Consider the following 21,749-nt stretch of genomic DNA (forward strand, 5'->3'; position numbering starts at 1 on the left):
CCATATTAAGTATGAGAAATAATGTAAAATCAATAAATTTGTCTTTTTGTTTTTTAGATTCTACACTCCAAAAATAATTTTGAGGTCTGCCAGGGAGAGCTTGGCGACAGCGGTCCCAGTTCCCGACAGAACGCTGTGGGCCAGTTGCTTCTTGGTGGCCTGAAGTGTGGCGATCTTCTGCTCCACTGTGCCTTTGCACTCAAACCTGCCAACAACTCCAGTCTGTTAAGGAGAAATGCTCAACGCTAACCGAGTGCACCTACCTGTGGATGGTGACGTCTCGCTTCTGACCCACTCGATAGATTCGGTCGCATGCTTGGTCCTCTAAGGCTGGGTTCCTGAAAAACGCAACGTACCACATCGATTCGCTCGTCTATTTCCGTCAATGGCAGCCAATGAGTTAATCGAGAGCCAGATCTCAAACTAAAGGTTTCAAAATGGGCGTCTGGCATTCAATGACAAATACACAAATACTCGTTCACTTTCAACACTGCTTATCTTTGTCGGGGTCGTGGGGTGCCGGAGCCCATCCCATCAGAATTACGGAAAAAGGCAGACGACACCCTGGACCGAAGTCATGTGACCACTGCACCATTGGGATGGCAAATCCAAACAGTTTAAGGGAAAAATAAAAACTAGAAAAAAAATACTTTGGTCAAAAACACAAAACCCAGAAAATATTCTGAGATAACACATTTTAGCATATATGATCAGAATCACAAATGACCAAGTCACTTAAGCCACTTTTCTACCTACTTAAATATGTGACCACTTATCTATGAATTACTTATTATTCATCATTATTTATTTGTTTGTTGTTATCATTTGTACACTACGTGTTGAAGCTTTGAATCTTATTATACTTATATAATATCAATAAAAGCATTCCATTCAATTCAATTCACTTCATTCAAATTAGTCTCGCAAAATACCGGATGAAAAATAAAACAAGAACAAATCAAGAATGAAGTATTTCTCAGAATGAGACGAGTTCCCCCGCTGACCGTAATTTGAGCAAATTATTGGAAGCTCACATTCAAGGAAAATACTTCTCGAAATGTCCTGTCCACTCACCAGTGCATGTCCATGAGGAAGAGGTGATTCCCACCCACTAGGTTGAGGCCGACGCCACCAGCACACAGCGATATCAACATAACCTTCCGCGGGTGAACAGAAAGAAAAATGTATAGTTGTGAATTTCATTCACCTTGATAGAAATTCCCACCAATAATACGTTGGATGTGTCACCTGTATCCCTTTAGGGTTGTTGTTGTTGAATTCATCCACCAGGTCAAGGCGGCGTTTAGGGTTGACGCTCCCGGAGATGACGCCATAGCGCAAACGCATCTTTTTCAGGTGGTAGGCAACGATGTCGAGCATACTGGTCCACTGAGATACGATCACGCTGTGGCAACAACAGACACGTCAATATGTTCTAAAAGTGGTACAAACCATTTTCTGATGGGAAAATCGGAATGAACCATTTATAAAGCAGTCATTTAACTCACTGGCAGCCAATCACGATGCTAAATGTCCAATCCATTTTGACTGGAAGAGACTGGCAATTAAAGAGTTAGCAGTAGTAAATATGTTCCCATTAAAATGTATATATTTCTTAAAGAGTATCTGTAAAAAAAAAACTGAAAATGTCCCTTGTTTCTACTTAAAATTTAAACTAATTTGACAAATTAAACCAAAAAAGGAAAACAAATACTAGTTGTTTTTAAAAAAGTTTAATTGGACCTCCAATTAAATCCAATTATGGGGTCAACTATAGAATATTTTTGGGGACCATAATGAAAATGTCATTAACCCTTTAAAGGTAAAACTACTAAATAATTCACAGCCAATTAAACTCGGAGCCTTTAACTGGATCAAAAGGACAAGAACATTTTAAATATTCATTTATCGCTCAAAATTCATGTATCAAATAATTGAGGCCTTCCATTTTTGACTCAAGGTTACCTTTTCTCATCATCACCCTTTGCACGGATCGCCTCCAGCTCAAAAATGATAGCAGAAATCTGTCCAAAAAGCAAAAATATTTTTTATCTATATATAATTGCTAAAAACAACAGGAAAATAATCTGTAAACATGATTAGGCTTGTATTTCCCCGCAGTGAGTTTAGTTTCCTCCAAAATGGTTCCTACGAATAAAAATGGCCAACTTATTCACTTTTTTTGTACTGTCACGGTCATCTAGTGGTTCTTTCCAATCGCCGACTCACCTTGCTGCTCATGCTGCCTTCATCGAAGAGCCGGGATGGGAACCTCGTCCCGTTCAAAGCCACCATAGGCTCGCCAGCGTCTGGTGGTGAGGGTTCGGATGTGAGGGACAGAGCGTTGAGCTGCTCTTCCAAGGTCAGGACCACATCATCGCCTTGCATCTCTGATGAGTCCAGTGTCTGCGCCGGCCAGAGGAGGGAGGAAAAAAAATGAGTACACGTCGGGTCGTTATTTGTATACAGTGATACCTTGAGATATGAGCTTAATGCGTTCCGGGACCGAGCTCGTATGTCAATTTACTCATATCTCAAATCAAAATTTTCCGTATAAAATAAACTAAAGACAAATTAATCCGTTCCCACCCTCTGAAAAACAACACCTAAAATAGAATATTACAATGGTAAAACAGGTTTTAATTGTTCTACTTAACCACCTACGCTACCAAAGTAACAAATACCCATCTAGTGGTTATGATCTGCAATAAAATGTGACATTACTGTGCAGAGTTCTTACCTTGGAGACAGACGTTAGCGGCTAACGACGGAGGAGAGACTTGACACGTTCGGTTTGCTACACTTTTGTGACACTATGTAACATAACATAATTTATACTTAAATGAAGTTTGCTTACGATACACACTTAAAAATTGATGTGACCATGTTGTGCTTTAACCAAGGCTCAGAATTTTCCTCGTATCTCAAATTTCTCAGATGTTGGGACGCTCGAATGTCAAGGTATGACTGTACTCAAATATATACCGCACCTTTTGGAGCAACGAGGGGTGGCAGCAGCACTGTCGCAGGCGCAGCAGCAGCGACAGGATGTGGGCGGTGCTAGCGGCTTGAGCAGGTTGCGTCGAAGAGGACGCTGGCAGGTCGGACTGGGGTAAGCCAAACTCTTTTGACACTGAAGGGTAACAATAGGAACGGACACGTACATACCAATGTTAAAACAAAGAGAGACGCAAAATGGATACATGGGCAGGTAGCCCAATCGGATGATGAAGTCACCGAGCGATCAAATAAATGGCACTTTTTGCTATTACCGCCATATTTTTATCAGGCATAAACAACAATATATTATAGTTAAGTGGTTTTAGACACGGTTTTAATTAAAAAAATGAAGCCAAAATGAATGACTACTGCAGGTTGACATTTTCTCTCCATAAGCAAAGTGCTGGTATAAATGGTCAATGACTCATCTTCTTTGAACAAACATTGACCAGTTTTTCTTCAAACCACCAATGTAGCACAAATAAGTAAAAAATAACTTTAAATTCAATGAAAAAAGTGCATTATATGGAACACCGATCCACAGATCATTACCTTTAAATGTTACATATTTTAATTAATGGCAGATTGGAAGAAAGACTTAGGTGCATACTCCCTCCTACTGTATACAAGTGTGTTTATCCCCCATTTCTCCACCTTGATTTTCCCCCCATGTGGTTCGATACATTGATAACAACATTATTTGGATGATAAAATTCATTGGCAACAAATTTAATGATAGATTTTTAGCGATTTTATCAATTAGTCGTTTCAGCCTTCAGACCCAACGTGTTAAATTTTTCATGCTAAGCCTTAGACCAGACTCCTGACAGGAGTACCAACAAAACACGGCCAACTATAACACCTCAAAACACATCTTTGTTGAAATCATACCTTGCTCAAAGGGATTGGACGCAGAAGCGCTCGCTTGTTTCACCTCGTTTCCTTGGTGCTTATTCAGGTAGTGCTGCAAAGTTGATCTATAGGCAAAATAAGTCCCATTTTACATTTTATTACCTGTTCAAGGCGCCACATAAAACGGCCAAAGTCATCCTGAAATAGCCACCTCAAGGCTAGAAAATGGTGGTTCTTAAATCAGTACTTCACTTCATAACAACCTGGCATTAAAGTTCATTAAAGAGTTTCGTTCTTATTTTTTCTCTTCCAAAAAGCAGTGATACTTGCTGCCAACCAATCACAGTCAAACCTAATTGGGTGTCAATGGCAACCAATAAGCTAAATAAGTTCCCATTTAAAGGCCTCTACGCTTCTGCTGATTAGGTGATAGGACAATTTAGGAAGATCTAGGCAAGGAAGATGATCTTTAAAACCTCCAGACTACTGAGGGACTGTGTGGTAACCTCAGTCTCAGTCTGCAGAAGGTCCCCACCTTGTGAACTTCCTGTGTGGCTCCATTTTTTTTTACCTAGGTCTACAATGTCTTTTGTGTCTTGCTACTGCAACCAAGAAATTTCTCGAATACGGGATGAAATAAAGTTCTAATCTAAAAAAAAAAAATGTAATCTATTTGGTGTCACCTGGATTGATCAAAGACAACGTCGTAGACCGCCTGCTCGTCCTTGGACAGTTCAAGTTGATGCACTTTGCACGTCCGTTCAGGAAGCACCACCTGTTGTGTAGATGTTTACAATTTTTTTCCCCCCTGGGAAGATTGAAATAAATCAGGCAAGTGAGCTACCACAGTACCAGTGGCTTTCCATGAGAATCCTTCTGGTCTTTGGTTCGTCGCAGAAGCAGAGTCCTGGTCAGGATATCAAGTCGCTCTCGGCCACGCTTGGAGTTGTTGTCCACCTGCGCCTTCCATAATTTGTATTCGTCGAACGGAGAGCAACGCAGAAACCTGCAGACAAAAAAAACAAAAGATAGATGGGATTTTGAAATGTGCTCGGGGGAGGTCAAAATAAAGATGAAGCTTACTTAAGCAAGGAGTACATGTCCAGTAAATTGTTCTGGATGGGCGTGCCGGTCATGGCCCAGCGGGCGGAAGCCTTCACCAGACACACGGCCATGGACTGCTGCACCTTGGGGTTTTTAATGTTATGCGCCTCGTCCAGGATCACACGAGCCCACATCACTCGTAGAAGGGGGGAGTTGCCCGCTGCTGCTGGCTGAAGAAGCGCATGGTTTTATGCCATCAAGATTCCACAATAGACACTGCTACTATGTTGTTGGAGATGCCATTCAATGCTCCTAAAATGGCTGTTACGAAAAAAGTCTTACAAAACTCTGGGGGTTCCTTCCTGTCTCCTTAGAGATTGAAATATTGTCAGTGTTGTGTGTATGTGTACATGTGTATATGTGTATATGTGTATGTGTGTATGTGTATATGTGTATATGTGTATATGTGTATATGTGTATATGTGTATATGTGTATATGTGTATATGTGTATATGTGTATATGTGTATATGTGTATATGTGTATATGTGTATATGTGTATATGTGTATATGTGTATATGTGTATATGTGTATATGTGTATATGTGTATATGTGTATATGTGTATATGTGTATATGTGTATATGTGTATATGTGTATATGTGTATATGTGTATATGTGTATATGTGTATATGTGTATATGTGTATATGTGTATATGTGTATATGTGTATATGTGTATATATAAATATATATATAAATATATATATAAAAGTACAAAATCTAATCCTCTTCCATCTTCAAATTGTGTATATATATATACATACACACATACACATACACATACACATACACATACACATACACATACACATACACACATACACATACACACATACACATACACATACACACATACACACATACACATACACACATACACACATACACATACACACACACACATACACATACACACATACACAGACACACATACACAGACACACATGCACATACACACATACACATATATATGTATATATATATGAGGCGAAAAATTGCTGAAAAAAATAAATTTTTACTTTTTTGAAGGATGAATCAGGGGTTCTCGTATGGAAAGAGGCAGGCTATCAGATAAATTTACAGTTTACACATAATTTACACACAATTTTAGTGCAAACGAAAAGGGAAAACTAAGGATTAATCTAACCCCCATCCCAAACCAATCAATGGCTCATCAAAATACAAAATCTGGGAATGTTGAATTCCAATTAACACAAAGAAACAATGGATCTTATGTTTGCCTTTAAACCAAAACTCAAACTAAATAACATTTGGTTCCCAGTGATCCTCAAAAAAAGATCAATGTTAGCAGTCTTAATCCTCGTCAAGAATGTCAAACGAAATCCCGCTGACACAAAAAAAATTACATCTATGCATAGTCCCATTTCAACAATTTACTAGAAAATATACCTTTTCACATATTGCCACTTTTTAGCCAATGGTGACTCACAGTTTTGACCAAAAAAAAAAGTCTCAAAATGGGGCATTTATTGACCAACATGAAAGCATTCGCATGGAATTTCTCCAGCAATTGTACTTTGTATTTGCAATTTAGAAATTCACCCACCACATCACTGTCCTTTTGGCCCGTCACCTTCAAGTCAGGTGCTTCCCTGGACACCAAACTATACGTGGTCACCACCACATCGTACTGGGCCAGCCTGATAGACACAAACGGCACTGTTCATTACTCCAAATCTATCAGTACTTGTATTTACGCCTTTGTAAGCTTACACGCTGGCATCCTTGTTACGTTCGGGGCCGTGGTATAGGTAGACGCTGAGCCGAGTCAACTTAACATGTCGCTCGATCTCCCTCTTCCAGTGGTGGACCAGCGAGGCCGGGCAGATGACAAGGGTGCCTCTGGACGGCACCACTCGGGAATCTGAGCGCCATTTTGTACTTGTTAACAAGTCAACTAGTAAATGATGATGCTCAAACTATTTAGGGAGTACAAGATTCCTTTCTTTTTACCCCAGGAAGAACTATAATTTCAACCTTTTTTGTGTATTTTTCAAGTTTTGATGGAAAAATAGTTGTCTACTTAAAATCGTAGCTTAGCATGATTCACTGCATTTGTTCTTTTTATAGATTGGTAAATGTAAATATATTTTGTAGGCTGCTTGGTTACCCTTCTTTGAGAGCCAGCACTCCTTCTCCTCCTTTTCCTTCTTGTCATCATCCCCTTCTGCCTTCGCCTTCTTCTTCTGTGCCAGTAGAAGCGCGATCATGCTGAGCGTTTTTCCCAAGCCCATGTCGTCCGCTGAGGCGACCAATCCAGCCCATTAAAAAAAGAAAAAAAATCATTTCCTATTCAACCATTTCAAGGACAGTGGTCACTACAGCAAGTGACTATTTTTTAGTCATTAAAAAAGTATGAAAAAAACAACACAACAATTAAAAATAATCCCTTGCATGCCATTAAAGGTCAATGGAGCCCCAATTCAATTCAACAGGGAAGACCATTGACAGCAAAGGGTGTCCATTTTGACTGGGAAGGGCAGGAACGAACATTCATTCGCCGCTCCAATTTAAAATTAATTCGACGTCATGGTGCAAGTCAATGAGAGCCATCGAGTTAAAAGACAGCACTATAAAGGTTAAAAAAACAATCATCCTTCTAATTTGTGTATGAAAGGGATGAAAGGCATCTTTCTTGAAATGTTACCTAAAATGCCTCCGCATGGCTTCTGGGTTTCCCTCCAGAGCAGCCAGGCCAGCGCTCGCCTCTGGTGGGCCAACAGGGACACCTTGAGCCCTTTGGGGTCCGGAGCCTCGGCATCAGCGATCGGGCGGGACTCCAACGATTTGTGCAGGTGGTCGATGGCTTCGCACGTGGCGTTCTTCACCGCCAACAGACGGTTGTCTGTCATTCGGCCGCCATAATAGGCCTCGTGCTCTTCAAAACAACATTAAACAATAATCGTGTTACTGATTTTTTTTCTTGTTGCTGGCAGGTAATCATTCTATTTCTGTTGCTTGGGTCAAAGCTATAAAAATTGAATTTGGTGTTCAAAAAGTCTTTTTTTTTTTTTCAAACTTGAGTCTTGGGGAAAAAGGGGTTTGCGTTATCAGGATCGTCTTATATTCGGGCCAATACAGTATCGTGACTGGACGTTTGGTCGCCCGGACCCAAACGTCTGGCGACCAAACGTCCGGCGACCAAACGTCCGGTCGACCAAACGTCCGGCGACCAAACGTCCGGCGACCAAACGTCCGGCGACTACCATACTGTATGTGCGAGTGCGATGAAACAAATTACCAGTTAGAACCTGTGAACAAAATGTGTTTTAACATGCCAGCAGACAAACTGCAGTAATTGTAGAAAGTGCTAGGCCGTGAGAAACAAGAGCATTCATCTGTTTCCTGATTTTCCGTGTTGTTAGTACTAATACGCCCAAGTTACTGTAAGGAACAAAGTACATTTCTAAAGCAGATCTGGTTCGTCTATCATTGTCAGGACCAGCCAGTGACTTAAACAGAGATTTCTCAGGCGCTTCGTGACAACGTTGTCTATAAAAAGGAAAGAAAACCATAACGTCGACAATCGTGTTAACATACTGAACTCAATACATACGGGGGAAACCTCGGTTGGGTTGTTGTTGGGACGGCGGGGCTGAAGGAGCAGGGATCAAGATAGTTCCCACGGGGCGACCGATGGGCTTAGCTTCCATGCCACTGGGCGGCGTTTTGTCCGAAGGCTCGAGGTTGAGAGACTCCAGCGCGGCCTCCAGTTCTCGGACCTGAGTCCTCAGACGCTCGCCTTTGTCGGGCAGCGCTGCCACGTTCAACTTTGATATGATATCCTTGAAGACAAGAAAAGTGTTATGGAGCTATGCATGATGGCTGTCAGGTTAGAACCTGAATTATGTAGCAAACAACATTTGCATCAGTTATTTGACACAAAGTACCGGCTAACCTTTTTCTGTTTGAGCTGAGTGGAAAGCAAATCGTGCATCCCGCGGGGGTCCTTTAGTGGACCTTTTACATTGTTCACATTGGAAGCAGGCTGAAAACCTTGGTAGGAGGTCAGGGGCTTCTGGACGGCGACAACAGGGTTCTGGCGGGTCTTCACAGATACCAGTATCAAGTCGTCATCATCTTGGCACTGTTTGCTTTGGTGGGATCTCCATTGTGTGTTGTCAGAAACTCTTGAGGCAATCATTTCATCTTTGGGAATTGATGTAGAGGCACTTGCTGTTGCTTTGGATTCTTTGCGGGTGTCCGTGTCACTTTTGGGCACAGATACAGTGGTGGCCATATCGTGTTTGGAAACGGTTTGGGAGAATGGATCTGATTCTGGAGGACTTTTGGAAGTGACAATTTCCCTTTTGGGCTCATGGGTGGCCATGTCATTTCTGCGCACCGGCACAGAGATGTTTGCTGTCGCTACAGAATCTACGGATGTAGGCGTGTGTCTTCTGGGCGCAGATGTGGAAACGTTGGAGGTCTCCGTATCATTTTTGGGCACAGATGCGGGTTTTGTATCCACAGTTATTTTCTTTAGCTTCATCCCTTCTGGAAGACGTCTAGCATTGGTGGAGGGGGCCGTGTTGCTTTTATGTGTAGATGTAGAGGTGCAGTTATCTTTGGGGGAGACCGTTTCCCTTTTGGGCGCAAACATGAAGACCTCGGAAGACATCGTTTCACTTTTGGGAAAGGATGTAGCAATGCCGTTGGTGTCACTTTTGGGCTGAGAGGTGGAGATGTCAGTGGTCTTCACATTACTTTTAGGTGCAGACGTGCTCAGAGGAACTTGTTTATCTGCAGATATTTTCCTTGCTGGAAGACATTTATTTCCATAGATTTCATCTGGAAGAGTGCCAACTCCACTCTCATCTTCACTTTCTTCTCCTTTACTTTTGTTGTCAATTTTGTCTTTTCTCTTACTGGGTTTTTGCATCTTCCTCCACTCAGATTCTTGGTCCACTTTTTCTGGTGCCTTGAAAGGGTTTCGGACTGGTGGCAGGCAGGAAGCCGGTGCCCGTTTGTCTCGCTGTTCATCCTCATTCTCAGGCTGCAAAACATTGAGATATAGACAATATTTACCAATTGTATCCATGTTTCCATAGTTTTGTGATGAACATGTGAAAAACAAGTTTTTGTTTTTCATTCTTTTAAAAAGCTGGCTTCTTACTTGGTTTTAACCATTGCTGTATAAAGGCTGGTGGGCCACCAGGCATAAACAGTACTGTTAAAGACAGTATGAAAAGTATACATATTCTAACCGTATTGTAACTTTATTTAGTGATACGGTTTGAAGTGCAATGGTGACATCTATTAGTTCATACGAGGACAAACATATCCTAGATCTGTCATTGCACTGCCTTTTTTGTTTGTTCAAACTGAATTTCATGATTTCTCCTTTTAAGTCTTGTTAAGTAATATCACATCAAAGTCATAGTTCCTAAGGTCCTGTCAATGACACTTTTTTTAAATTAATATTATTTCTTTCCAAAAACACTGTAGGCAAACGTGGGTATGGTAACATAAACTATATTTATTTTTGCACTTTTCTGGACAATCTGTAAACTCTTAAGGTCTTTCTCACAGACTATGAAAATGATTCTGTGAAAAAATACAGAAACAATATTTTATTGCATTCTTGTTTATTAAAAAAATAAAAGATTCTCTCTCTTAAGAGACTTTAGTAAGTGACACAGGTTTAAAACCATATCAATTGTTGGCGGGGAATACAAAGTATCACACCCGAAGTTATTTCACAGCTACTTGATCTTACCACAGTCCAAGGCACGTTTCCACACCATCGCTGCCCTGCTTTCTTACCCACAATGCACCTGTAGTACAACCTAAAGCATGAAATTCAGAACAAAGGAATATTTGAACATAAAGAGATGTTGATTGGGTTATGCGTGGATGCCTCGTAGTAAAATACCACCCACTCACCTGTGGCACTCGTGATGTGGACTGTAGGTCAACGCTTGGAGCTCAACCGTGGCGTCTTCATGATTGATGCAGTGCGATGGTGAAATGCTGAGGGAAAAACAGGATGTACGTTTAACTCACTGGCTGACATTGACAACCAATTCATTTCAACTTGCAGGGAATGCACTTGTTTCAGTCATGTCCAATCCATTTTGACTGGGATAGTGGAAGCCAATGTTCTTCCAGTCAAAATGGATTGGACGTCTAGCGCTGTCAATGGGAGCCCATTGGTTAATAGATCAGAAATACGCTTAAAGAGACACATCAAACATACTACCTGGTTGTTTTAGAGAAATCACAGCCACGCTTGTCCACACAGATGTAGAAGCTTTTGCCTTTGTTAGGTCCATCTTTAACACCAGTCTTAAGCATACAAACGCCACCTGAAATACAATGTTTCCAAACTGTAAACTCCAGAAAACATAGCTATGTCAAAAGAAACCACAAAGTTTTCCCGGTTAAGGCGTATTTTAACAACTTACCGTGGGTATTACATGTCACTTTATCCATATCAGATCCAATGTCTAGAAGTCGGAAACGAAATTTAACATTTTCGTGTCATATACAGTTATTTTGTATCGACCAATCACGGCGATCGCCAAACGGAAGTGTAGTGTATGCCTTTCGGTGTAAAAGTAGCCATCCAAATGGCATGACCATGTGTCGTTGAATTTCCTGAAAATAAAAAGAATACGTACATTGTTCATGAAAACATTTTAGTTTGTTTAAATAATATTTACGTGGCGTGCCAATTCATTAACCGTAAAAATGTATGTTTTTTTGGTGAAATGCATTAAAGAAAAATGCTTTTATAATTACAAGGATTACTTAAAGACCGAAAGCAAAGCCTAGTTAATTTAGGTCAATTGTATTTCTCAAATGCTTGCTAGTTATCTTGAAGATAATTCGACCACCACAATATACAGTACAATTACAAATAATTAGCCCCCAATTTACCCTCCGGCCAGCAGGCGGTGCTGCCGACTTTGGTCTAATCGGAGAGAATTCGCTCCGGTCTCCATCGCTCTCGCGGGCTTTGTTTTGACATGGCGGCAAGTTTGTCAAGTTTGTCTTTTTAGATTTGAAAGAGGTTTAAACACCACGTTTTCAACGCCGGCGCCTAAGTCAACTCGTCTGCGTTGAAGGTACAACCTTGATCGCGTCTCAGTATGTGTTGGGAGACACTTTTAATGGTGTCAAGCTTTTGAAGTAGTTTTAAAGAGCGACGCCCTCGGATTCGAAATCACTTTAAAGTTTTTTTCTGTCAAATGAGTTGAGGTTAAATTTTGATATCTAATGTGTATAGTACTAATTTATTCACTGTCCTTGACAGGGATTTTACGCCCAGATTTATGCAGGACAGTCCTTCATTTTAATGCTTCGTCCTGCCTTTGGCACCGAGTCCAACAGGAGACTCATATTTCCTACATTTTCAAGTGGTACCTGAACGCAACACACTGAGTTGAATGCAATTGTTGTTGTTTGTGGTGAGCCTTTTTGTCTTTTCAAATATTGTAAATACCCTAAAATATTTTTCTACGCAATATAAAATATTTAAAACAAACTTCCACCACAAATGTCATGTAGTTTTAGATGTTTTCTCTTTGGTACTTTACATTGTGCTGTTCCCCTATTAAGAAGTGGGATTTTTATTGCTGCATTTATTTTTTGGGAAGAAAAAAAAAGTTGATCTTGCAATGTTGGCTCCTTGAAAAGTAGATTTTGGAGCAAAAAATGTTTTGAGCACCCATGTCTCTTCCGTTGGATCACATCGCATTATGCTTCAAAATAGTGTTGTTGTGGGAAGAACGCTCAAGTCAGATGTTGCAATCTTTCTTTCCTCACTAAATGTCAAAAAGTGTCCTACTTTTTGGCCACCTTACTGAAAGGACCGGTAATCGCTCCAAAGCTTTAAGACTGTTATACGTAACCAGTTACATTTCAGATTGACGTTACCAACCATACATACCTCATGTCCCTGAAATTCTGGATGCAGGGCGGCGACAGTATCATGTCCTCCTCTTCCATTGCCGGGCTCCCGTACTTGCCGTCGGACGTTACGGCCCGCTGGACGCCGAGCATCACCGAGGCCGGCGTGATTCTGAATCCAGACTCTCTGCTGGGAGCCGCCGGATTGCCAGAGACGGATGACTTTGTCCCAATTGCAGCTTCGTTGGACAGCAGCTACATGTCTGTTGAGAGCACGCCGTCCGGGAAAACTGGTAAAGAAGAGATGAGCAACTACTCCCATCAATCTACTGTAGATAAACTGGATCAGGTATTCATAATATTTAAGTGTGCAATCCAAATGACAGTTGTCTAATAGTGTTTCTAAATTTTATAGCTCGGTATCAAATATTCTTCATTGGTTCCTACAGTTGAGACGGTGGCAGCAGCAATTAAAGAAGCAGCTAAACTCTGACTGGGTGGAGAACCACAGCAGTAATCTCCAGAGACTACAAGAGGAGGATACACTCACACTACCACAAAGTGCTCAAAATGGCGTTGAAATAGCTGGAAAAGAAGGTGAGTGGCTTGAATAGATTTACAGAATTACAGGATTGGCTGTACACTTACTTACTGTAATGTGGTAATGGGAAAGTACAATTTCCGATGGATTTTGAAGTTTGTGTTGGTCCCGCAGGCTCAAAGCATGATGGTTTTTCTACGCCTAGAGAAAACCACGACAACGGACAAGAAGAAATGCTATCAGACAGGTAAAATGATGAGTTATTTTCCTACTTTTTGTACATGACTTTATATGACAGCTACATTTTACAAGCAGTTTTAATCCGGTATACATTATTCACGTTAGTCGTTCAATTTGTTTATAGACCAATCCAAGCAAGCAAGCAACCATTTGAGAAGTTGTTGGAAGACCAGCTGATGTTAGAGGAGCAGAGGTTGAACTCTGCCCAGAAACAACAGGTAAGACAGCCTTAGAAACATTTATATTCACAAAGAGGAAGTCATGGTATTTGAATCATTAGGAATCCCAAAACATCTCTTCATTTACATGCTAGATTTCTTTTTTTCCCAGATTTTTCTCATTAATGTTATTTCCATATGAAAACCCTGAGTCACAAAATTAACTCATAAATTCTCAGGTATCTTAGATGTCACATTTATTTAATAAAGAGTCTGAAGTATTTTTTTCCCAACAGCCTTGTCACCCATGCTCTGACTTCCCAAAAGGAAAAAAAAAGTACATTAGACCCCACGGCAAAAAATTGTGAGAAATGAAAATATGACCTGTTCTGTTGACAGAATCCAGATGGCGGGCAGTCGGCAGGCCCCCCTAAACGGGCTTTTCTGAGGCGAGGTCAGGGCTTGTCTCGATTTACCAGCAAGGCCTCGCTTCTCAAAGTGGATTCAAAAACAGGTCCCGAACCGTCCAGCAACTCTGAGTTGCCCCGGCGTCCTCCTATGCAGCGTATAACCGTCGTCATGAACAAGGAGAACTGCTCAAGAGACAAAAGAAACACAAGGCTCGGGAATAAAACGACGGGGACCAAAGTATTGGGATGCCACCAGAGCCAAAACACTGGCAGGGAGGAGAGGACAGACAAACCTCCCCCCGCGACGAAGACGGCGCTCGTGCCGGCAGAGTCGCCCAGAGTCCCGCGGGGAATCCCCGAGATGTCTTTGGTGGAAAAGCTGCAGAGTTGGCAGAGGGACCCCCATCTGGAGAACATGGAGCTGGGAGAGTTTGAGCTCTTGGAGCGAGCAGCAGAGGAGCTCTCCTTTTCCTCTAACTCCTCGTTTGTCACCAAGGTGAGGATTGTCATCACCGACCTGTCAAAGGGAAATTAAATTGTAACATATTTACTTGCATATAAGCCGCGTATGAGCCCTAAAATTGCCTTCAAATCATTGAAATTTACAATTTCTCGCGTATAAGCCGCACCCCGATTCACAATTTTCACCTCCATATTCATGGTTTTAACAGGGAGTACAAATGTGTTACTTTGAAGGGAAAATCCTAAGAAAAATCATCACACGTGGTATTTCTGAGTATTCATGAATCAAAAGCACGTTATTAGGATCAATATCATAAGGAATTAATTCATCCGGTAATGGTTGTTTTCTTACTGCAAAACAGAAAATAACCAACAAATAGTAAATGTTAATTTGCTGACATCTATAGCAGGTCTTGTGTGCATATAAGCTATACCCTAGATTCAGTCATTTTTTTTCAGTTACAAATACGGCTTAAATGCGAGAAAAGATGGTATGTAGTTCGTGACCAAAAAGAGTTCATAATTTTCTAAATGTTGTCTGTGTTGGGACATGTAGATTTTGCAGATGGACCGTGAAAAGCGCAAGGTCTTTAGTGTGGTTGGCCTCCACCAGAGACGACTCTCATCCACACCCGTCAAATCGCCTGTAGCTGGAGAGCAGCGACGTAGCCCTGAGACGAACTCCCGTGACAAGGAAGACGCTCCCGCTGATAAAAAGGAGCCCAAAACGGCGGAGGCTCCAGTTTTTTCCAACGACCTTTGCTTTCCCGCGGCAACGCAGGCTCCATACGATAAGCGCTCCTACCAAGATGGCGACAGCGAAGATTCGGTCAGCAGCATCGGCGACAGCTACGACGAGGGCGACTCAACGCTACAGGACGACGAAGACGCCACAGCTGACCGAGTCGTGTTCGACGACGACAACACATGGGACGACGACGGAGATGACACGGTGGTCAGCGCCGAGGCCATAACTGCAGAAACGGGAAATCCAGAGCCTCCCGCTCCTGCCCCGCCTCAATTTCCATCCTCTAAACTCATGAGGAAACTGTTCAAGACAAAGACCCAGAATGCACCTCCTCTCGCGACTGACGACAGCTCACCTTCAGCCAGTGACAAGGCAGACGAGAAGGGTGAGAAAGACTAAATTGAAGTCCCAGGCGTACGTACTACCTAACGAAAATAAAATCAATGATTAAATTGTGTATTTACCAAATAGTGCAGCAGATCCAGTCGACAAAGTTGAGGGAACGACTGGTCGAGCTAGAGTTGGAAATCGAGCACTTCAAGAAAGAGAACGCGGCGCTGGCCAAGCTCCGACAGGAAAACGAAAAGATCCAGGACAACCTCAAGTGAGCAGTCATAAGAGATTAATACCAGCTATCAAAATTGCAGATTGGGATTTTTGCAAGATTTTTTGGTTTCTGGTATGCCTTTTTTAGCCCTTTCGGGGACAGTGGTAAATAGGACTATTCAAGTCATCTTTAGATCAGGAAAGAAAATGTTGTTCAATCACATTTATTTTGAAATTCCCCAATCTATGTGAAGTAATTGGAATACTGCAATCTGGTATCAATGTCCTCTATAGAGCACAAAAGGAGTTAATCCGATTGGATGCACTGGGTGGGAGATATTTAGGCTTACAAATGTCCTCTACAGAGGAGAAATTTGAACTACTGGGAATTAGGAGGTTAAATGGGGGGAAATTGATATTGAAAACAAACTATTGACATCAATAGACGTCAAATCCATTCAAATGAGAAGAGACTGAAGTGCTGATTTTGTCAAAAAATACGAATTATTCGACCCTCCCAGTCACGACGTCAAGCGCTGTCAGTGGAAGTCAAAGAGTACAAGTATTTTCTTGCATATAAGCCATATTTGTAACAAAAAAAAGACTGAATCAAGTGTACGGCTGAAAATTGTGAATCGGGGAGGCTTATACGCGAGAAATTGCAAAATTCAGCAATTTTAAGGCAATGTTAAGGGTGCGGCAATCTTTCAGTCCCATTAGTATCAATTAATTTCCTGTGTATAGTTAATAATATGAATCCATTGTCATATTTCTAGGATATGGATTGGGAGACTTAATGGAAGGAAAGCGTGAATGAGTTAGATAACCCTACCTTTATGTTTGGTACTCCAGGAAGGAGACGCTAGCGTGGGAGCAGCAGCGCACTCAGCAGTTGGCTCACTTTGAAGAGTACAAGCGGGAAGAAACCAAGAAGCTTCAGCGCGAACGTAAAGTCTTCGAGAGACACGCCGTGGCCGCCCGAGCCGTGCCTGACAAAAAGGAACGTGAGGAGATACAGGTAAACGCAATTCCGTGCTTTCTAAGGGACACGTGAGCGTCTGGATTAACGTGATGTCGCTTCCCGAGGCTCTGAAGCAACAGCTGAGCTGCGCGCAGGATGACCTGCGCAAGAAGGAGAGTCGCTGGTCGGCCGCTCAAAATCGCCTTCGCCAGCAGATGGAGACGCTTGCACAGGAGAACAAAGAGCTGAGAGACGAAGTCAGTGCCGCCGCCTCGGCAACTAAAAATGTACAGAAACATTTCCTCCAGAATGTTTTTTTCCCAACAATGCTTTTTTTTTCAGGTGCACATGTTGGAGAAACTTCGTCTGAGTGCCATGAAGAACTCGGCTAACGCAGACAAAGACATCAAACGTGCGCCTCATGTGACTAAAGTGACTTTTGCTGTGAGTAAATAACTTTATAAAATCATACGCCTGGATTGCATGTGTGTTACTGTCAGTTGCAGCATATTACTTTAGTGTAACGGCCCCCCAAAATCTTTTAGAATCCACTGGACTCGAGAGGGAATGTCAACCCTTCAAATGGCAGCAATGCAGCGCCTACTAAAGGCAACTCCGCTGCACAAGTGCGCAAAGGTAAGGATATCTTGAAAAGACTTAAGGTTTGAAAATGACTACCTTACATGAAGACTGCGTGTAGGGATGAAGAAGAGCAACCTGAAAAAGACAACAGAGGCCTCCTCTCCATCACCATCCTCCTCGCCTAGACAAATTTCAGAAGAAAAGGAAACGGCCACCAAGGAGAAATCCCAAGTTGAAGAACCCACGGAAAGCAGCCTGTTGGTAGGAGATGGCGTTTTGATACTTTTTCTTTGAATTGCACCGTTAAAAGTACATTCATAATTAATATATTGTGATGAATTCAGATTTCAAGCAAGTCGAATGAAGCAGAGAGCAGTGAGACAGAATCTCTTTCGGAAGTCATTAATCATCCTGACGGAAAGGTAACAACAGTTAGCAATTCTTACATTTGTAAGGCAAAACATTCAATATTTTACGCAAGAAGTAGCAATTGTAGGTTTAGAAAGTCTTATAATAACCTGGTAAAGTTACTGACAGCAGTTTATGCAATTACTGGTGATTGCATACTCAAATCTTACCACATTGGAGATTTGAATCATGGATGAAGGTGGCCCTAAAACAGGGGTGCTCATTACGTCGATCGCCAACATACTATTGGTTAGATGAATGAGGCAAAATAACATGCTTTTTCTCTTGATAATACTGTTATAATCATTTTTTTCAGATGTAGTGTCATTATTTTGTGTATAAAATTTGAATTTGGAGTTCAAAAAGTCTTTTTTCCAAACTTGAGTCTTGAAAAACAGGGGGTCGTCTTATATTCGAGCCAACACAACATCAAAGTGTACGGTGACAATTTGAGGTAAGGTCATAAAATGACTTACATAAGAGGCGTATCTCATAGGTGGAGAAAGTCCTGGTGGGTGGCGAGCGCGTGATCTTGTTCCCCAACGGCACCAAGAAGGAAGTGTCGCGTGACGGCTCCAGCATCAAAATAACTTTCTTCAACGGCGATATCAAGGAGGTGATGGCCGACCAGAGGGTGGTGAGTGCCGCTCGTTGGATGCTTGGCGCCTTCCGATTTGCTCTCTTGAACAGTTGTTCTGTGTTCCCTAGCTGTACTACTACTTGGACACTAAGACGACACACATCACATACCCGGATGGAATGGAGGTCCTGCACTTCCCCAACAACCAGACGGGTCAGCACATCATCAACAAACAATAATGCTTTACATATGGTATACTTTTTCACTACCGAAGGTGAAGTCATGATATGATACGGGCATCGTCTAGAGGTGATACTTATGGAAAGTTATGGTATTTGTGTTTTTGCTTAAGATAAGTCAAGAATGAATTATGGGATTTGTTTATCTCCTAATCAAACTTGCAGGCTATGAATGGAATATGAAGTACTGAGGTCAAATTCATTTTGTTTACAGAGAAACACTTCCCGGACGGCAGTAAGGAAATCACGTTTGCGGACCAGACGGTGAAGACTCTTTACGCGGATGGCAGCGAGGAGAGCGTCATGACGGACGGAACCGTTGTGCAACTTAAAACGTACACGCAATTGTTACTCATTTGTAGGATGCATTTAAAGTGAATTGGAATGTCATTCGCGTAAATCAACATCAACTTATTTTTACCCACCTCAAAATAAATTCATTTTTTAAATCTATTTCATTACATTTAAAATAAAATACATTTGTCAATTAAGCGGGAGAAAAGGGTCAATGGCAACGTTGATTGTTTAAACCTGAGTGACGATGATAGACGTCCAATTAATTATAAGTGGCTATTCATATTCCTGTGGATGTCCGATCCATTTAAAATGGGAGGCCTAGCAGCGAAGGTACTCGGACGATTCGCCGAAAGACGTTTGGTCGATGGACAGTTCGCCAAACGGACGTTTCGCCCAAACGGGATTCGCACTCTCGCCCCGCCCCCGGATTGTGTGTGTACATGTTTTTCAACCTCGGCCCGCGGGCCATATACGGCCCGTTACAGATAACATTCATTTATGAATAACAAGGGCATGTACTGCCCCCCGCTGGACATATTTCTAAATACAAGTACGTACTACAATGTGCTGCCAATTTTTTATATTTTTTATTTTATCCTTGCGTTTAAAGTAGTAGCCATTTGGAGATCATGCAGAACAGTACGTGACAGAAGAAATAGAGAAAATGAAGTCGTAGTAACAGTAAGTACTACTGTAATGAAATTGTAAATCCAGAAAATTTACACCAGCATAGAAAACGTTTAGATTAATCTTTGAATTAAGGTTCTCATCAAATCATTTTGAATATATATTTCCTAAAATAATGGTAAATTATTTAAAATTAAACTAGAAGTAAAAATGTGATCCATAGCATTTTCAGGTATTGTTCTCTAAGCCCTCTAGTCTGTCCAAGGCACTTAGAATTTCACAGAAGTCTTCTAGTGTTGTTTTTTCTCAGTGTCAGACATCAATCCCCAGCTTTGATAAATTACATTGTGTCCAAATGGCTGCTACTTTAAACGCAAGGATAAAATAAAAAATATAAAAATTGGCAGCATATTGTAGTACGTACTTGTATTTAGAAATATGTCCAGCGGGGAGCAGTACATGCCCTTGTTATTCCTAAATGAATGTTATCTGTAACGGGCTGTATATGGCCCGCGGGCCGAAGTTGAAAAACATGTACACACACACGATCCGGGGGCGGGGCGAGCGCGCGAATCCCGCTTCGGCGAAACGTCCGTCGGCGAAACGTCTTTCGGCGAATCGTCCGGTCACGAGCAGGCGAATGAACATTGGTTCATCGCCATCAATGGCGGCCAATGAGTAATTTAGTAATTCACAAGTTCAATTTCTCTAAATAACGAAATGTATAAATGTGTTCACGTAAAGTTATGACCTTGCTAAAGCAAAATGACTGTTCACAAAAATGGCGACGTACCTTTTGTGGCCAGCAGGGATGGCACTAAGGAGATCCATTTCATCACGGGCCAGAAGGAGGTGCACACGGCAGAGTACAAAAGGCGAGAGTACCCCGACGGGACGGTGAAGACCGTCTACGCCGACGGACGGCAGGAGACACGATATCCTGACGGACGGCTGCGCGTCAAAGACGAGCAGGGGAACGTGCTAATGGACAAGCGGCCATAAACGCAAAACGATGTGCCGGCTGCAACCCAACACAAGGAGCCTTCATCTGTAAAAAAATTATCAGCAAGGAATGTTACAGCCACACCAAAAGGAAAAAAAAATGTTAGGAAAATGTAAACGAAAATTGATTTCTAATGTCAAGAGAATTACGTAGTTTTTTTTCCAGGTGTGGAAGTTGTGTAAGATAACATGTAAAAAAATGAATGTTCAAATTAGTTTCAATTAAATTTATGCTTGTAGTAATTAATGTTTGTAATGTTAACTTAATGTTCATTATACTAAAAATACATTGCAACTTTGTATTCTTGTAATGTTTGAGCTCATTCCTGTAAATATGCTTTTCAGGGTTTGTCAAAAATGACAACAAAATGCATTCTGCATAAAATTTGTGAAAAATAACTATTATTACTGTTTTACACTCAATAAATTATGTTGACATTTTTTTGTTGCCATTTTTTTCTATTCAAATTACACTCAATGGATTTTTAAAAAATAAAACATTTGCTTCTTTTCCTTTGGAAGTGCTCAAAATGCAATCAATCCGTAGCACTTTGATCATAACTGTCACATAGTAATAAATGTACATGTCAAATTGTAACTTTCCAATAAAAATGGGACGATAGTAAAATTATGTCAGTCTTATTACAATTAGAAGTTCAAATTAAATCGAAAGTATTCAAATGAACTCAATTTGGTCATAATATTACAAATCAATTTTTGTAAAATGATTGTTTTCACACAAAACTGACAAAATTGACTTTACCCTCTTAAGATATAATTTAATGACATCAATTCAAGCAGGAAAAACTACATGTGGATGACTAAGTGTAAAATATAAAACACGTAAAAAAAAAAATATTTTCAGGTCAATAACACCCCTAAGTAATGCTGAACAGGAACTCTTGTTCCAACAAAAAATATTTTTTTCCCATCCACCTGTCAATTTTCATCCTTAAAACGTTTTAAACGAGCACTATTTTGACTTTTCTTATCCATGACTTGCCTGGTCGAAATATGAACCTATTTATATTTTAGCTGTATATTTGTACCAGATTCATAAATAATGATTACAACTAGGGTAAAGAACCAAAGCTGGCATGTGCTCAAGAACAAAACACTT

The 21,749-nt window shown here is 41.2% G+C and overlaps 2 protein-coding genes across 9 annotated transcripts in view; one reads left to right on the forward strand and one right to left on the reverse strand.

Moving 5' to 3' along the window:
- Positions 1 to 10: 10 nt before the first annotated feature.
- Positions 11 to 21,749, reverse strand: part of ttf2 (transcription termination factor, RNA polymerase II) — a 75,510-nt gene continuing 53,771 nt past the window's right edge. Inside the window, exons 6-34 of one of the 7 annotated variants that reach the window (XM_077617873.1) lie at positions 20,421 to 20,675; positions 18,361 to 18,611; positions 17,573 to 17,731; positions 16,766 to 17,173; positions 14,471 to 14,694; positions 14,152 to 14,360; positions 13,477 to 13,570; positions 12,869 to 13,140; positions 11,382 to 11,574; positions 11,177 to 11,282; positions 10,861 to 10,947; positions 10,694 to 10,763; positions 8,873 to 9,970; positions 8,531 to 8,759; positions 7,622 to 7,852; positions 7,085 to 7,216; positions 6,688 to 6,838; positions 6,521 to 6,614; positions 4,936 to 5,126; positions 4,705 to 4,858; positions 4,536 to 4,627; positions 3,892 to 3,977; positions 2,991 to 3,133; positions 2,230 to 2,406; positions 1,966 to 2,024; positions 1,249 to 1,405; positions 1,075 to 1,157; positions 264 to 338; positions 11 to 205 (exon numbers count right to left, since the gene is read on the reverse strand). In XM_077617873.1, the coding sequence (XP_077473999.1) occupies positions 61 to 205; positions 264 to 338; positions 1,075 to 1,157; positions 1,249 to 1,405; positions 1,966 to 2,024; positions 2,230 to 2,406; positions 2,991 to 3,133; positions 3,892 to 3,977; positions 4,536 to 4,627; positions 4,705 to 4,858; positions 4,936 to 5,126; positions 6,521 to 6,614; positions 6,688 to 6,838; positions 7,085 to 7,216; positions 7,622 to 7,852; positions 8,531 to 8,759; positions 8,873 to 9,970; positions 10,694 to 10,763; positions 10,861 to 10,947; positions 11,177 to 11,282; positions 11,382 to 11,409 (3,588 nt within the window). In that variant the 5' untranslated portion in view covers positions 11,410 to 11,574; positions 12,869 to 13,140; positions 13,477 to 13,570; ... (4 more) ...; positions 18,361 to 18,611; positions 20,421 to 20,675 and the 3' untranslated portion in view covers positions 11 to 60. Of the gene's footprint in view, positions 206 to 263; positions 339 to 1,074; positions 1,158 to 1,248; positions 1,406 to 1,965; positions 2,149 to 2,229; positions 2,407 to 2,990; positions 3,134 to 3,891; positions 3,978 to 4,535; positions 4,628 to 4,704; positions 4,859 to 4,935; positions 5,127 to 6,520; positions 6,615 to 6,687; positions 6,839 to 7,084; positions 7,217 to 7,621; positions 7,853 to 8,530; positions 8,760 to 8,872; positions 9,971 to 10,693; positions 10,764 to 10,860; positions 10,948 to 11,176; positions 11,283 to 11,381; positions 11,575 to 12,868; positions 13,141 to 13,476; positions 14,101 to 14,151; positions 14,361 to 14,470; positions 14,695 to 16,765; positions 17,732 to 18,360; positions 19,312 to 20,420; positions 20,676 to 21,749 lie in introns of those variants that run through there. The other 6 variants (XM_077617872.1, XM_077617874.1, XM_077617875.1 and 3 more) reach the window with 6 other exon arrangements.
- cpap (centrosome assembly and centriole elongation protein) lies at positions 11,876 to 21,024 on the forward strand. 2 transcript variants are annotated; one of them, XM_077617883.1, is made up of 19 exons: positions 11,876 to 12,044; positions 12,233 to 12,386; positions 12,896 to 13,177; positions 13,278 to 13,425; positions 13,544 to 13,616; positions 13,734 to 13,827; positions 14,167 to 14,673; positions 15,196 to 15,772; positions 15,859 to 15,991; positions 16,786 to 16,951; positions 17,020 to 17,151; positions 17,237 to 17,338; positions 17,440 to 17,530; positions 17,595 to 17,737; positions 17,821 to 17,898; positions 18,381 to 18,521; positions 18,593 to 18,677; positions 18,918 to 19,038; positions 20,437 to 21,024. In XM_077617883.1, the coding sequence occupies exons 2-19, from the start codon at positions 12,366 to 12,368 to the stop codon at positions 20,627 to 20,629; spliced, it is 3,087 nt and encodes a 1,028-aa protein (XP_077474009.1). In that variant the 5' UTR covers positions 11,876 to 12,044; positions 12,233 to 12,365; the 3' UTR covers positions 20,630 to 21,024. The 2 variants fall into 2 exon arrangements, with proteins under 2 accessions (XP_077474009.1, XP_077474010.1); XM_077617884.1 differs by lacking the exon at positions 12,233 to 12,386.

The sequence above is a fragment of the Stigmatopora argus genome, chromosome 13 (genome assembly GCF_051989625.1).
Source record: "Stigmatopora argus isolate UIUO_Sarg chromosome 13, RoL_Sarg_1.0, whole genome shotgun sequence".
Lineage (NCBI taxonomy): Eukaryota > Metazoa > Chordata > Actinopteri > Syngnathiformes > Syngnathidae > Stigmatopora > Stigmatopora argus.

What these genes read in the sequence shown, in the direction of transcription:
- cpap (XM_077617883.1), top strand. Translation starts at nt 12,366, where the DNA reads ATGCAATTGTTGTTGTTTGTG. An exon ending in ACTCTGCCCAGAAACAACAG is followed by an intron (nt 13,828 to 14,166) that starts GTAAGACAGCCT and finishes TTCTGTTGACAG; the next exon opens with AATCCAGATGGCGGGCAGTC. An exon ending in CGCTGCACAAGTGCGCAAAG is followed by an intron (nt 17,531 to 17,594) that starts GTAAGGATATCT and finishes GACTGCGTGTAG; the next exon opens with GGATGAAGAAGAGCAACCTG.